The 16,666-nt window shown below is 49.6% G+C and overlaps 1 protein-coding gene across 1 annotated transcript; it reads left to right on the top strand.

Annotated features, from left to right (window-relative positions):
* The first annotated feature begins 823 nt into the window (after positions 1–823).
* Positions 824–11,574, top strand: AQP8 (aquaporin 8). Its single transcript, XM_073361652.1, has 6 exons — positions 824–895; positions 1,262–1,520; positions 6,904–7,030; positions 8,013–8,227; positions 9,575–9,709; positions 10,734–11,574. The coding sequence occupies exons 2-6, from the start codon at positions 1,270–1,272 to the stop codon at positions 10,774–10,776; spliced, it is 771 nt and encodes a 256-aa protein (XP_073217753.1). The 5' UTR covers positions 824–895; positions 1,262–1,269; the 3' UTR covers positions 10,777–11,574.
* Positions 11,575–16,666: the final 5,092 nt, after the last annotated feature.

Below are 16,666 nucleotides of genomic sequence, written 5' to 3'. Positions count from 1 at the left end.
CTCTCCCCCTCACCATGGAACAGCTCCCAAGCCAAGGTTTGTCCCTGGGGTGCTTTGGTTCAGGCCTGTCCCCATCTTCACTTGGTGTGACCTGAGCACCCCGGCCTCCAGCTTCACACGGTCTGATTTGGCTCCATTTCATGTCAGTCGTGAAGGAGAGCCATGAGCCGCCCGTGAGATGAGTCAGGGTCTCAGTCCACCCTTGCTAATGGCACAGCTCCTTTCTTTCCAGTTCAGTCCCGGTTCTGCTGGGAACTACTTGCTCAAGGAGAACTTCCACCGGAGACCCGCCGGGAAGCTTTGTCTGAGGAAAGAACGCAAGGCTGGATGAGGAGGCTATTTTCCTTCTCCTTGGAGCCTGCTACTGTCAACTATTCTGCTTGCTTGCTCCTTTACAGACAAATAAGCACACCACACACGCACTTGTTCTTGGAAAGGGAGCAAGACCAGGTGTGCAAATGGCACGTTACGCTCTGAGAACAAAACCCAGCAAAAGGCACTCAGAGCGTCAGGCCCATTGTCCCTCCAACTGGTACTGACGCGGATTGTACTCTGCACTTCACACTGGGGAAGGAACCATAGTCCCCAACTTGGCAGAAATCCTTAACAAATCCTTGAACCATAGAACCATTGAGATAAATAGCTTTCATACTCCTGTGGGCTGGAGTACCCGCCTCTCAGATTTTATTGCATTTTTTTAACAATGTAAATCCATTCCAATATTTTTTAAAGCCTCCCATACGCTGTGTCTCTGTACAGGTCAAGTAGGGAGCATTCCAATATTTCTATGAGACAGATAAGCTATTCCTCTAGGTGCAGTGTGATCATTGCTCGCTGAGGTCCTGCTGGCGTCAAGAGGTCTCTGCAGCTCCCAGAAGAACAGAGCACTCAGAAAGTAAGTACCTCAGTGTAACAAAGGCATTTTAAAAATCCACACAGAATTTCTGCCTTCCAAATCCTTTTCGTTGGCTTGGCATCAGAAGGTCCCTTGTTGGCACCTGATCATAAGAGCCCGTATCTCGTATATGCTGTGTGAAGTGCCTAGCCCACTCAAGGCACTTAATGAGTAATTGGAAAAGAGTGCTCCCTGCTTTCAGAGTGTGCTGTCCCTGAAGGAGTTAAGCAATAGTGTTTGTATCTGGATTGTTCTGAATTGCATGTACTAATGTGAGGTGTCAATTCTGTGGTGAGTCTACTCCGTTGTCTGGCAGCGCCCAGCCTGGCGCTGGATGCCATCAAAGCTCTGCCTGCTTCATTTCAGCTCCCCTGATGTCTGACCTGGAGTTTGGTCGCATGTCCATAAAGGAGGTGGAAATGGAGGGCAAGTACAAACCTCCACAGCCTCACTGGTACGAGCTGTATGCCCAGCCCTGCGTGGCAGAGCTCCTGGGGTCGGCGTTGTTCATCTTCATCGGGTGCGCTTCAGTGATTGAGAATGTGGACGGCACAGGGAGGCTGCAGCCCGCCCTGGCACATGGGTTGGCTCTTGGGCTCATCATCGCCATTTTGGGAAACATCAGGTGAGAGAATTTTGGGGACTTGGCTAATTGGCACTGACTGCGCAGTGAGGGGCTCAGACAGTCACAGAGCAGGGTGCAGGCACCTGCAAAGTGTATGCGTCCAAAACATAAAGGCGTCCTGACACCTCCCGGGAAAGTATTCGAATGTGGCTCTGCTGATCGATAGCTAGCTAGAGTGAGCCTATTCTCTGTGTTTCTCCTGCCTCCTTTGTGTTTTGGATCAGTAGATATAATTGTAATAGTGATAATTAATAATCACACTCTGCACTTTACACAGTGCTTTGCAATTGAGGTTTATTATTGTTTGTATTACGGTAGTGTCTAGAGTCCCCAGCTGAGATCAGAGCAGAGCTGCATCGTGCTAGGGGCTGTACGTACACATAATGAGTGACAGCTCTTGCTCTGAAGACCTTATGATCCTACTAGACAATGGGACAGATTTTTAAAGGTATTGAGGTGCTTAACTCCCAGTACCTTTAAAAATCTGGCCCTAGAGGGATAAAGAGTGGGGACCAATTTGCCTGAGGTCAGTGATAGAGCCAGGACTAGAAATCAGGCCTCCTGATTCCCAGTCCAGTGCTTCTCTCTGAGTTTTGCAAAGATAGTTTATTATTGTAATTGCATTATTAAAATTGGGAACAAAGCCCCAGAGAGAGAAAGATACAAATCTACTCTGAATGGTGACTCTAAAACAGGCACTGGGGGGTTCCACACCTGTTCTCTCTCAGCCACTCCAGATCAAATTTGCCCAGCATACAAGTGAAAAAGGTTTCCCCCCCATTAATTGCCAGTCCTGCAAACTCAGCCTGTGTTCTGATGATCAAGGCATGTCCTCTGTGACTCACGTATGGTCAGCAGGAGTCCTGGACCAACAGCGGGATATTATATCTTGGTCTTGTGAGAGTGGAATTAAAGTCTGAACCTCAAGGTAAAGATTTTGCCACTGGGACTTAGCAATTCTGCTGATGATGCATGAGCCAGAACAGAATCCAACTCCCTCTCCCACAGCTGCTTTGGCTCAGCAAGGCTAAGAGGAGAAGGATGGGGTAAAAATTTGGGTTTGTTAGTAAAGCCAGCAGCTATGGCTCTGAGGGTCCTCGGGGAACAGATCTGTTGAGCAAGGAGGTACCATTTTTTACCATCAGTGTGAGCCACTGTCTTGCTGTGGGAAGGAATCGAATCCAGGTCTTCTGACTCCTGTTTCCTTGCTCTAACCTCTGGGTATGCTGCCTCACTGCCATCAAAACATGACTTTTTATTGCTTACAATTTCATCTGCGCTCCCTGTTTATTCCTCAGTTAAAGACATTGGGCCAGAGCCCCAGCTGGTGTACACTAGTGTCACTCCATTGATTTTAATAGAAGAAAGCCCATGGATCCCATGGGATTTCTCAGTTAGCTGGAGATAATTGTGATGTCACAAATCTGAATGATCAGTTCAAGTGAGGAATAAGCAGCTGGAGGTGATGAAGCTCTGATCTGCCAAGATCTGCTTTCGGGTCAGTATTCTCCAGGAATCTCACACAGTGGAAGGGAGATACAGAAAATCTCCGTTGTCTCCAAAAAGGTTGCTCTGCAAACTTTTCCACAGGGCCTCACCAGCTTTTAAATGGTTGATAAAGTAGGTCGTTTCTGTACTAAGCAGTGGATGTTTGCAGTCTTCCAGCTCTGGAAAGAGGAGTAGGTTGTTCAATTAAAGTTTTTCTGCAAAAGCATCATTCTGAACTGACTAACTTGGGGTTAGAAGTTTATTGCCAAGACGGAACAAAGAGGCTGCAAAAACAAGTTTGTTTTGATCAATGCTCCATAAAAAATAGGTTGGAATCTACATTTTATAACTCTTTATTAACTGCCTGTTGTTCAGAGTTATCTGTGCATTGGTTAATGTATACATAGAGTATACGCAGGCTAGCAGTGAAACCCAAGGACCCCGTTAGCCTTTGCTGACAATGCACCTCGTGTTAGGGGGGAAAAACATGACTAGCAATAGACTGGACACTGCGCTCGGGTGGCTAAATAAACTATCCTTTAACCCACTACCAGACACACTAGGTGGGCATACACAGCTCTGACTGAAATGCTAAATTGTTGGACTAGACCGGTCGCTGGTCTCCGTTTCCTGAGTGTGCTACCTCAGCTGAAAGCATCTGTTACCTCTTGCGAAGACAGGGTTTAAGTCACTGACTGGACCATTGAAAGGAGAGATGGGAAAGCTCGGTTAGATCACCACATCCATCCTCCTTGACCAGGGCAAGGTTGTTCCCTCCAGCATTTCCCGAGTGTGGTGTTTAGCCATAGGTCTGCCCCTCTTCCCACTGTTAGGCACTGCTGAATTTCATCCACTACTCTTAACTGTGCCCCTGTGACCGCCTTAAACAGCTCCTGACCTTCCTGGGTGTTTATACCCTCCAGATACGTAGTCATAATGAGAGACCCTGATTTAGGGAGCTCTTACGTGCGTGCATAACTTTAAGTACATGCTTAAGTCCCATTCAAGTTGATGGGACTTCACCACGTACTTCGTGTTTAAGGGCTTCCCTGAGTCAGGACCATATACTGCAAATATAGATCCTGCAACTCGCCTAGTGGACAGTGCACTGGACAGGGCCTCTGGGTTCTATTCCCACCTCTGCCACTGGCCTGCTGGGAGACCTTGGTTAAGTTACTTCCCTCCTCTGTGCCTCAGTTTGTCCATCTGTAGAATAGGGATAATGATCCTGACCTCCTTTGTGAAGTGCTTTGACCTCTACTGCTGTGACACGTTAGAGAAGGGCTGGGTAATATTGTTGTTAAGTCCAGGATTGGGCCATATCATTTACATTTTCAGCCCCACACCAAGATTACAGCTGGAATTGGTACACTGCCGCAGTATAAAGCTTTGGAATTTACCTGAAAACTTACTTAATTCTCTGCTGGTTTGGTCAATTAAATCCTAGCAACTCCATTACCTCTTCAATTAAAGCCAAATAATCACAGTTCCTAAACCCTCTGACTCATTAGCTTTGAGGGCAATTTATTATCAGGGTTTATTGGTTATGAAGCTTGTTCACTAATGAGCGTTCCCCCAGTAATCTGTTTTCATTAAAAAATATTTGCATTTGCCTCTCACTGGTACTTCAAGAGGCCCCTATCCTGCATGTGGGATCCATGCATGTGAACCTGTTAGCCTCATTACAGGATCGGGGGCATGCAACTCGCAGGGCTCTGTCCACACGGATCCCATTGCAGGATCAGGGCCATAGAGCTCTGGGATTCTGGGTTCTGGCCTTGAGTATCATTCAGACTTCGCCTATGCGTGACAGGCCTGGAGTGTTACACTGTGCACTACTGCCCCGACTGGCCAGTGCTGAACGGCTTTTGCTGTCTTCCTGGTTTTCACAAGAGAGAAATTGTTCCAAAGAAGAGGCAAAGGATTCGGGAAGAGAAAACGAGGACCATTTGTATCAGCACTAGCTGATGTATGAAGCCTCTTGAGCCCTTGTCATCCCCTGGTGCGTGTTTGGTTCTGATGTAGCACCAAGGAGAATAGCAATGCTTGTATCTCGGAAAGGGATGAGTGCCAGTGAGAACCCCGGGCTGGGCTCCTCTGCTGGACGTGTGCAGAATCCCACCTCCTGCTGGACCATCCTCCCACCTAGGTGCTGCTGCCAGGAGAAAGAGGCAGAGAGGCTAGCAGGCAGGGCGTTCTCCTGATGTAGGGAACCATCTGTAGGCCACACTCCTGCATGGGCTGGAGAGAGGGACAAGGAGACCCAAAGAGTCTTTCCCAGCTCTGATTTCTCTGGGACGCAAACGAAGAATATCCCTACCCTCTCCTCATTTCACCCCTTCCCTTGCAGCAATGCCTGTGAGTAACTAGATCAGCACAGCTGCAGGTTAATCAGGGACTGTCTGTGCATCTTTACATCCGTGGAGACACAAATATACTCACATGACACCTCACCCCCAAACCATCATGCCAGTAACGTTTTGTGCTACCAGGCCATGACCCACCCCTGCCCTGGCTGCCATTCTTTCCCCCTGCCTTTCATTTGTTGGTGTCTCCGTTCTGTCTCTTTTAGTGGGGGAGCTCTTGGGAGTAGGGACGGGGCCTGCTTTTCTGTTGGGAAAGTGCCCAGCACACAGGGCAATATCAGGGGAACCCCAGCAATAACGACAGTGAACAGGCATTTCTGCTCTGGGTCTTTTTGCTGTTTTCATTCGTCCTGTTTGGGGCTTTGTGTTTTCTTTGCGAATTGACATCCAATGCCCCAGCCAGGCAGAAGAAAGCTGCTTTTGGTCCCAGCTGCCTGCATGTGTGTTGGGCATCTTTAAACTCCCTTTGCCCTCCGGAAGGGGCCTGGCATGCTGGCAGCCAGGCTCACGGCTAGCCTGGGCAGGCATAGCTTCATTACGCCAGCAGCGCATTTCTCCCCAGGGCTGCAGGCCTGGGCTCCACAAGGACATCGCGAGGGGAATTTGGGGTTATCTCGATGCAACCCACGCAAGGAGAGAGTGGATCCTTGTCCTCCTCAAGTGGCTGGTCCATGAGAGAGATTACTGAGTCTGCTCCAGCTTTAGCTCAAGTAGTGGAGGCTTGTGCTTTTGATGCTGGATGTCCCAAGTCCAGGGTCAGTTACACAGCACAGCTCGTCAGTGAACAAATCCCTCCTTGGTCAGAAGAGTGAATACGAGGAAAGAAAACCTGCAGGCCAAGTTCTGCTTTCACCAAGCATGCAACAGCTTTGGGCAGCCAGGTGGGAACAAGGAGTCCTGACGTGGGGCCTTAGCGAACGGCACTCATAAATGGTCAGCACCAAAGAGGAACCTTGAGGGAAACATCTGGGGAAAGCAATGCTCGTTCCATGCCCTGGTTCCTCACCCCCTCCCTAAAGGAATCCATGGGCTGCGTGTTGCCATGGTCGCTCCCCTGGGAGGTGATAGCTCCATCGGCTGCTCAGAGAGGCCTGCAGGTGCAAGGCTGGGAACTCTTTGCAAACACTTCCCTTTCCTGGCTCCTGCCCTACAAGTTAATGGTCCCTCCACCCTGTTTTCGTGTAAGTAGCCCCCATTTTTAAGCTCCTGTGTGCAGTCAGTCTCTGGCTCCTTGTCCCAGCCTCAGAAGCTTTCCTCGACTTCTACTTCTTAATCATCTGTCCAGAATGGGCTGGGCAGGGCAGAATCCAACAGAGGCAGAGCAGGACTGAGAATCGCTGCCCAGACTGGTCACCAGTGTGCAGCTGCCTAGGTAACAGGTCAGTCTAAAAGAGCATAAGGTTTAACTGAGTCTGAATCCAGCTTAAAGGGGTCATTTCCAGCTGGGCTCAGATTCTTCTCCTCAGGGGAACTCAGGGTAGAGGGTCCCACAGCTGAGGCACTTAACATCTCTCTCCTGTTGATTCCAGCGGTGGCCATTTTAACCCAGCTGTCTCCTTGGCCGCATGGCTGATTGGTGGGCTGAACATCATGCTGCTCATCCCTTACTGGATCTCCCAGCTGTGTGGGGGACTGATCGGAGCTGGCCTGGCAAAGGTATGGAAATCGGCGACTCTTCCTCACTAAGAAGATTAAAGGGTTAATTTCCTGGGGTCTTGGGCTCCCCTCCATGCAGACACGTGAATCTCAGCAGTGGGTAGGGGCCCCTCAAGGGCAGGTTATGTTTCTCAGTGCAGTCTGCGGTGTGTCAGAGAACAGTTTGTCATTGCACCATTGGGTAGATGCTGGAAGCCGGCACCCAGCAGCTGACTGAGCTGATGGAAAAGGCAGGGGATATTATAGCATCCGATCCTAGTTTAACTTACAGACGTAACATTGTGCTTGGAATCTGAACACAAATGGTGATGTGCAGCACCTCCTTTGTGGGTACAGAGTTCGTGTAGTGGTTGGAGAGAAGGATGGGGAGCCACTGTTCCTGGGTGCTGTTCCCAGCTCTTCGGCTGGCTTAGTATATGACACTGGGCAAGTCACTGCCCCATCACTCAGTGCTTCGGTTTGCCTGTCTTTGATGTGGACATACCTGTTATACAGGATGCTGGGAATCTTCATTAACTCACGTTCAGTGGCAGTTACTCTATAAATGCAGCAGGGTTATAGTTATTTTATTATACACAGAAGAATGCATATTCCTCCCGTCGGCTACAGCCATCTGCACTTCCCTCACTATTTACAATGGTCTTTCCCATTTTATGTCGCCCGTCTCATCACCCAAAGTACTTGATATATAAATAGCATCATGCTGTACAGTTGCAAACCATTAAGCAGATACCTGAGGTTAATTTCTTTACAGCTTTGCTAGGGTAGCTGGTGGCTAATCCACTTGTAATTATCTACAGGCTAAAAGCCTTTGCTAATGAGTTTACATTCGCTAGAGACTTAGGTTGACTTTCAGAAAGAAAGTGATCAGATTAGCTGCTCTCTTCCCTGATGTTATATCCCCCTACGCTGTCCTGACTGGGAACACATAGCCATGGTGTGGAGATTGGAACCCTACCAATTCCAGGGCTCTCTCTTGTAGGTTGTGACAGCAAATGACAGATACGTAAACACCACTGGAGCGGCTTTCACTAGCATCACAGGCGACGGGCAGATCCCCTCTGCCCTTGTGGGTGAGATTGTCATGACCATGTTCCTGGTCTTAGCCGTCTGCATGGGAGCCATCAACGAAAAAACCAGCGGCCCTTTGGCACCTTTCTGCATTGGTTTCACTGTCACCGCTGACATCCTAGCTGGGTGAGCCATCACAGCCTGTTCTGTGTAGCCATATACCTCTGGAGGAATGATAGCTGCCAGACATTCCTGTCTGATGGCTGCCCAGCAGCCCCGGGGAGATGAGTTGGTGGGTCTGGATTTAGTTTCTATGGCAGACAATACACAGTGATTAGTGTCTCCTGATGACAGCCTCAGCGGAAAGTTCGAGGAGTGAATGGGTCATGGAAACTAAACTTCCCTGTTACGCAGCAGTAGGTGCAGGGCTGGGGCACCCTGGGAAGTACAGTGGGGTGGAAGCTTGCCTGGTGGCACCCATGCTGCATACGTAGGTCCCATGAATATTCAGTGGACTTCAGTTTCTGATGTAACTGTTGCTCTCCTGGTGAGGTTCTCTGGCCTGTGTTATCCAGGAGGAGATGATCATAGTGGTCCCTTCTGGCCTTCATGTCTGTGAGTCACTCTGGCTGTTTTCACCAGCCTGAAATTCATGGTGGGAGGAATATTGGCCACACGTGGACAGAGCCCAATGACGGCGTCAGAAAAGGCCAGTCTGCGGGCATCTAATGTGCTGGATGCTTGAAGCCAGATCAAGTTTTTCAATAAGCTGTTGTGGGCAGATAAAAAAGACACCCCCTCTCTCCCCCCGGGGCCAATGCTTGTAATAGGAAGCCCTAAGGACAGAGAAGCTGGTTCATTTTGAGTAATTTTTTACTGTACGTTCTGGCTGTTAGGAGAAACTGCCCAGCTTGGCCTCAGCACACACCAGTTTTTCAAGCAAGAAGGCTGTTTACTTTCTTGGGTGCTGGAAAGCCGATAACAAGAGCCCATAATTATGAATACTAATAGGTTGTTTATTTAAGGGAGAGCCCCCTCTAGTGGGATTTGAAGCTCTTATTTAAACACTGCACAGACATCAGGTGCAAATGTTTATCTGTTGCTGGAAGATATGTATCCGTGCCCCTTTTGCAGCACATTGAGACCTACACACATTAAAGAGCTTAAAACCCAAGTTGCCAGCAAACCCAACATTTAAATTTAAAACGGACACTCTAATTTCCGTCCCATGAAGCTTTTTACTTCCCTCGTTAGCTTTCATTTATTAACAATCAGGTATAGGTGCTCCCTAGCTAACAGCTAATGCTGGAGTCCATACAGGTATGTTCCCAGGTCTGTCACTGTTATTCAGATGAGTTTTGCAATGGTCATTATATTTTGTATGGTAGCTCTGATTACTGTAGTCAGCCATCAATGGGGCATTATTACAGAGATTGTTACTTCTGAAAACAATTTGTCCTTGGAGTTCCATGGCCGAACATGGTATATTCAGCAGGATGAATTGTGTGACTATTCATTTGTTTTCTCTTTCAGAGGCGCTGTATCTGGGGCTTGCATGAACCCTGCCAGAGCTTTTGGGCCAGCTCTGGTAGCAAACTACTGGGACTATCACTGGGTTTACTGGGTAGGGCCCATGGTAGCCAGCCTGCTAGTTGGTGCATTGATAAGGTAGGTGAGGGGACGCTGTCTATAGTGGAGATGAACTGTGTCAGAAGAGGGAAAGCTGTGTGTACCTTGTCATGCGGAGGTCCTGGGTCTAATCTCCACATTGCCATGTACTGCTTGTGTCCATTTCCCCATCTGTAAAATAGGACGTGGTTGTTCGCTAAGTGACAAGTCCAGTCCCTCCTCTCAGGCCCAGATGGGAGGCTTTAGCACAGAGGGTCTCCCAGGGAGTAGGAGCAGGTGAGCAGGAGCAGTCTTCGGTCACTGGCTGTGGTGTGATTGGAACGGCTCCTCAGGCTACCCTGGCCAGATGGTTGCATCCCCAACCCCCAGTTATGGGGGAATGACTGGCAAATCCACATGGTAGTGGATCCAGAGGCCCTTCCCAGTCCCCTCTGTCTCCCAACATCCCACTCCTCAGGTCTGAGTGAGCTCCTGAAACCCTCCCCACTCATTTGGTGCCGCATGAGAAATAAGGATTCCAGAGTTGTTTGTGAGAGTGTTTTTCTGGACCTTGATTGGCAGAAATCTCTCCCCTGGGTGATGCAAAGTTGGTCGGGGGGAATCTGCTCCCAGGAATCAGAAGGCCAGAGGCACAGGAACAAAGTTCCCTGATCAAAAAGAATCAGCAATAAAAGCTTCAGCTGCGGACTCTTCCAGCCCCCGGGCTTTGGAGTTTTCCCCTCTCTCTGAATGACAGCAGTCCCTTAGCTGTTTAATGTGCATGCCCAGCGGGAAAACAGGGGACGTCTAGAATCCTCTGCATGTTCCTAGAGTCCTTGTGAAGGAAGAAAGATTGTAGAGGTTTAAATCATCCCTGAATTCAGCATGTTATCGTGCTCTTTCTGGAGCCATCGCTCTTCCCCTCCCCCACACTTGTCTATCTTTCCCTCCCACTGGGTAGCGCCCAGTTTGGAGTGGGACAGGGAGGTTGTTTTTTCTTTGCCTGTACACAGCCCCTGTACTCCTGTAGTGGGGATGGTATATACGCTGCACATGCTCATCTCTCTCTGTTTTGCTCCTGAAGGCTCTTGATTGGCGATAGGAAAATCCGCCTGCTCCTGAAGTGAGCCCTGGATTGGGCCTGCATGCGGGACACAATCACTTATGGATAGGAAATTGGCTCTACTTGGCCCCCGGGAGAAACTCTGCTTCACCACACACCAGCGCCTCCGTTCTCACTGTCTGACCACATGGAACTGCTCAGGGATCCAAGCTTTCCAGTCTGTTTTCCCCAGAGAGCAGGTGTCGGCAGGATGATCCCACTCGAAGCTACAGATTCTGTAAAAAAACAAACAAATCAAAACCAAAAACATCTGTTGTATTGAGATTAAAGAGAAGGCCTGCCTGGCTGGGTAGGAGCGCTGGTCTTTCCTCTCTGTGCTGGGTCAGGGCCTCTTGCTACTGCACATATGGCAGCCAGAAGCTAGAGCAGTTGTCCTGGGGGCTAATATCCAGTATGGAGAGAAGCTAAAATGGGCAGGCGGGTCTGGCGGGCAGTGATGAAGCAGGGCTAGCCTGGTTTGCACAGTGCTCCTGCTGGCATGACAGGGTGCGGCTGCAGTACCTCGGCGATGCCAATGCGCTTGCTGCTCCAGTCGCTGTGGGGAATTCGCTTCCTTTCCTTTTCTGTTCCGGAGATGGGAGCACCCATCCCCGTGTTCCCCTGGCCCCACCGCGTTCCCGGACAGTACGAGTGGTGCTTCTGGAGAAGGCACTTCTTTATTGTGTCCCACGGCCCAATCCCGTGCGCCGGATCTCCAGCAATCTCTCCCGCTCTCCAGGGCTGGCTGACATCTCCGCCGGTCGCCAGCCGCTGTAGTCAGGAGCCTGCTCTAATCCTAATAAGGTGAATAAAAGCTGAGTTGAACAGAAATGCCTGTGGAATGTGCGTCAGAAGTCACTGCGCCGACACTAATTGATTTCTGAATTCTTAAAAAACCAAAACAAAATGGAAACATCCTCCAAACAGTTGGCCAGAATATAAATTCACAGAAACATGGCGAGGCGCTTCCCAGCACTGGCCGGCTGAGCAAGGTCACTGCCCCGCTGGGAGCCTGCCCCCTGCGCCCTGCCCCGGTTTTCTGCTTTGTCTCCCGTTTCTGATTCTCTCCCTTTTTTTTTTTTTTTGGCCTCCCCAGGACCATCCGCTCCTCCTCCCTTTCCCTCCACAAACCTCAGCAGCGTGAAAGCCCGTTGCCCTCTCCCCAGAATGGATATTTCCTTTTAAGGCACGTTGCTATCCCAGTGTGTTCCACTGCAGGATCCTGTGCCTGAAGCCAGCTCTGACCTGATCTGTCCTTCCAAAGAGGTAACTCTCCCCTCTGCCCCATGACAGCTGCAGTCCCTGTAGCAAGCTGAAGGAATTGCTCAGCGGCTCACTCCTGGCACTCGCACCGCTGCTAGTGCATCAACTGGCCAGCAGAGGATGCTCAAGCAAAAAAAAAAATGTAGGATTAGAACATGTCTGTGCACACAGACCGCTTAGCTGGCATTGGTTTAAAGCCTCAGTGTGCATGGTGTTTGCTTTGGTTTATAGACCATTATGGTGGCTGTCACTGTAAATATACATAACCGTTTACAGTGGCTGGGTAGGAGGTCACTAGCCGCCTTCTCCAGAGGCCTCTCAACACTAAACAAAGCCAGGGAAGAGGAAATGGTGAATGGGACGTGGTATGAAGCCTTAGCCTAAGCTCACAGATGGCCGAGCAAGCGGGGAAAGGGCACTTTAGCGCAGGAAAGCCTGAAGGTTGGCACTCCATGGGCCGGGCTAGCACCCTGCTGAGTTCGCATAGTTTGCACAACAATTCATAGAGATTGAAATCAGAACTGGTCCTAGTGCATTAAATGGGGCCTGTCCACAGGAGGCAAGAGAGAGACCCGCAGAGCCGGGAACACCTTGTTCTAACTTATCTAGGTATTTAGTAGCTGTGTCCTCAAACAGCTCTGCCACCGACTCCTCTTGTGTACTCAGGAAGTCACGTCCCCTCTCTCCACATGCTGCCCTACTTCAGGGAGTGTTGGGGGGATTGATTACGTAATGAAACGTTCCAGGCTGTAGAAATGCCCTGTGTGATTACAAACAATTGTAGGCAGAGCTGGCAGTGCCACCTACGCTTAAAGCTGCTTGACACTTCCCATTACAAGACCCTGTTTTCAGTTGCTTATAATTTTGCCAGACTTTAACAATTCGGTCTGACCTTTCCCGTGCTTGGCACCTGCCTCAGGCTTCAGAACTTTGGAAAGTTTGAGCAACAATGGTCCAGCTGTTTCTGAGAACGAGGCGAGGGAAAAATGTTGTTTTTCCAATGTTCAATACTTCGAACCATTTAACTGAGCAGTTCTAGTGCCCCTGTGCTCTAGAGCAAGTGCTTCAAGTTTGCCAAGGGAGTCGCCCTGCTGTCAGGGAGGTGCTTTTCGCTCTTCCCTTGGAAAAAGCCCACATTTGGCCAAGTTACAAGTTTTTGAAACATCTACACGCTCAGCAGAGACTTGTTAGAGTTTGGAAGACTCCAGCCGTACTGAGCATGTTACAAACTCTCACAGCATCTCCTGAACTGCACACGTCCCATCCCCACAGAGGAAGTGAGTGTGCTCCATCCTGGGGCTGCAGGGGCCGAGCAGGACTTTCCCTGAAGCTGCTGTTTCTGGCTGCTGAGGGCCACTCAGTGGCACTGAGCTTGAGAACTAAGAGCAGAGCATGGTTTCCTGTGTCCTGCACTCAGGCAGCCTGGGACAGGAATAAGCCTGACTTGAATGAATATTGGGAGCCAGTGGTGTTGCGGAGGAGACATTGGATGACGAGCCCAGGGTGGCGAGGTTAATAGGGTAAGGAACCTCGGGGAGAAGGGGAGGAGGAATATGGGGAGGGAGTCTAGGACTGGGAGGCCGTGTTTGGCAGGGGGAGACTGGGACTTAGATGGAGACCCTGCAAGGGGACTCTGGGACTGGCTTGGCAACGTGACTGGAACCGGGATGAGGAGCTTCGGGGGGTGGAGACTGGGCTGGCTCAGTGAGAGGGCTGGGTTTAGTACAAGGAACTGAGAGGGGTGAGGGAAGACTGGGTCAAGGGGTGGTGTGGTGTGCTGGAGAGAGACAGGACAAGGAGAGGGACAGGCTAAAGGGGCAGAAGGGGTCAGGTTTGAAGGGAACAGAAGTGGAAGCCTGGTGTGACCACTAGGACACACTTCCTTCCAGCATCTGGAATGGAACCCAAGATTCCTGAATCTCATCATTATTCTTCTGTCAGCAAATACCTGTGAAGCCTACTGGTGAATTGTGTGTGTGTGTTGCATCCCCCTAGCACGGCAACCTGCTACTGCTGTCAGTCAGTCTGTTAGCTCAAGTGGCAGAGGTCTGCATGGTGGATCTAACGGTTCCAGCCCTGCTGACGACCCTGGTGGGTGTCACAGTGACACCACCTGATGGAATTTCTGTTTTTTTTTTCAAGTCTGTTTTTTTTAATTGGAACTTACATGCACAAGATCCAGAGTTAAAGGGCCATTATTAAGCTTCCGAAGATAAGCCCTGAAAAGTTAGTAAATTCCAGACTTAAGGTTGCCCATGTACCTTCATTGAGCCCCCTTGTGCCAATGCATAGTAAAACAGTCTCTAATCACATGATCACATGCTATTTTTCCCCATAGGGCCCTCTCTCATTCAGTGCACAGTATAGACCAAGCTATGGGGCTGAATCAAGTAGTGAAGGAGGCTGGTTGTAGGACCCTTGCCTCATTTGTTGCAGAAGTTGAAAGGAATATAGTGAATGATGGATCAGTGTTTCTCACTGACTCAGGGAAACCCTCTGAAACCCAGTGTGTCTATGACCTGAAACGAAATTCTCAGCCAGTCCTTGAAAGGGAAAGAGGACGAGGTGCGATATTTCTCTGGCCTGTGAGAGATGAGCCGAAAGCCTTCTTGTTAGAGTTCACGAGCTGTGAACACCTGCATCTGCCCCACTTCCAGCCTCCCACTGCAGCCCCGAAGAAAGGTGGCTGCATTCTAGGCCATGCTGCAGTGCTTCTCAGTGGGCTCCGGGCAGCACTCAGGCAGGCAAAAGCCAGTAGAAAATGCTGTTAAAAGGGAAGAAATCCTACCTAGCCAGTGGGCGAGATTCCAAACTGCAGCTTCTCTCTTAGCAGCTGAGTCAGAAGCAATGACAGCTACCCCTTTGGGAGGGAAAACGAAAAAACCCTCTCAAATAAACACAAATGGCACTAAGATATGTCTAGGACAGTTGCCATAGCAACACTTAAAAATACCAAACCAAATAGCAGAGCAAAGCAAAGCATCGGCTTCCTCCCTTTGAGAGCCCCTCGTTGGGCTCAGAAAGAAGGAACCAGAAACTCTATCTATAGCACTAAATGGACAGTGAAACTTGGGCTGAAGTTCTGCATGAATTCAGCATTTCACTCTCTGACCCTGCAAAGACTGGCAGTGGTACCTTTGAATTCATAGGGTTGCACACTGTGCGGGAAGCAAAGCACGGGTGCAAATCTTTGCAGGATGGGGACCTCCATAATTATAGCTGTTGCACTGGCCAACAGAAGGCTGGTAGGGAACAAACGTTCCCCTTTTGAAAAGGAAGCGCAGCCTCAGGTACCTCCAGGAAGTGTTTTTAGAGAAGCAGCCACACAGATGTTCAGAAGCTAAGTCCAGTTCCTGAATTCTGAATCGTTTCTGTTCCGACTCTGCTGCGCTCCTACCCCGCCATTCCCACGAGGGTTTGACAAACACACACGCCTTTCGTTTGCTTGTGGGCCTCTTCCTGCCCACTGCCCCCTGCACACAGGAATCTCCACCTCCTACAGGCAGTTTCCTCCCCTGAATGCAAACCCCTGCTCCAGCTGGGGTTAGCCCCAACCAGCCAGGGCCCCATGTTCTGTTTCTGGGGGTTTCAGTGTAAGGGCACCATTTTCACTGCTACAGGCAAGATACAATGAGAGAGCTGCTGCCTGCCCATAAACACAGCAGGGGCAGGCAAAATCGCCAGGGGAGGGGAGCTGCGTTTTACATCTACCCGCGTGGAGCATTCAGGAAGCTGCTCCACACATAAAGCCTGAGCGAAGAAGGCAGGACGTTTGGAGGCTCCCACACAAAACTCTGCTCTTGCCTCTCAACTTTCCTGTTGTGCCAGTGACGTGTTTCGCTGCCGAACGTCGATTTTGAATGCGTCGGGCTGACTTTTAATAGCACATTTCTAAGAGCATGTTGATTTTTCCAGATTTATTAAAGTGCTTAAGTCACGCTAATGAAATATCAATTAACTTCCGAACACTTAATGTGCTTTAAAGACCTAAAATACATAAATCTCTTTCTCCCATGCAATTACATTAGCACTGGGCATGGACAGCGGTATGAGCTGCATTTGTATCAACACATGGAATCTGGAGAAGGTTTTGAGGCCCTGAAGAGGTCCAAACAACTGCCTGGCAGAGGGATAGAAACAAATTAAAGGGAATTCAGACAACAGAAATGAGTAGTGTGGAGGGATGGTGTTGGAAGAGCTAAATCTGTCTAGCTGGGCTGAGCCGTGAGCAAAGGGGTGGGGGATATGATGCTTTAACCTGCAAGGATTTAAAAGGTGTGAACACCCAGGAGGGAGCTTACAGCTTGTTATAATACAGGCTTATGGCTTGTCTGGCTAGCAAACAGCCCCAGTGCGAACAGTGAAGAGTGAAGTGGCTTGAATTATAAGGGGGAAATATAAGGTCTGGGTTTGATGGGATCCAGAAGGCAGGAGTGAGTTTCTCTCTGTACCTGCACTTACTCAGTGGTTGAGGCATTATTCTCCCAGCAAATCCATTTATATAATAGCTCCTTAAAGCACGGGGGGACTCGCTTGTGTTTTATTCCTCACATTTGCTTCACAAATGTTACTTTCAGTCCTTCTCGCTTTCCCCAGACCCATGGTCAGTCATGCATATGCTTTAAGCGCTTACGCAGGCCGAAAAGACTGGT

This window comes from Lepidochelys kempii, chromosome 10, assembly GCF_965140265.1.
Source record: "Lepidochelys kempii isolate rLepKem1 chromosome 10, rLepKem1.hap2, whole genome shotgun sequence".
Taxonomy (NCBI): Eukaryota; Metazoa; Chordata; order Testudines; family Cheloniidae; genus Lepidochelys; species Lepidochelys kempii.
The sequence above is the reverse complement of the archived record's forward strand: the minus strand, read 5'-3'. Positions and strand labels throughout refer to the sequence as shown.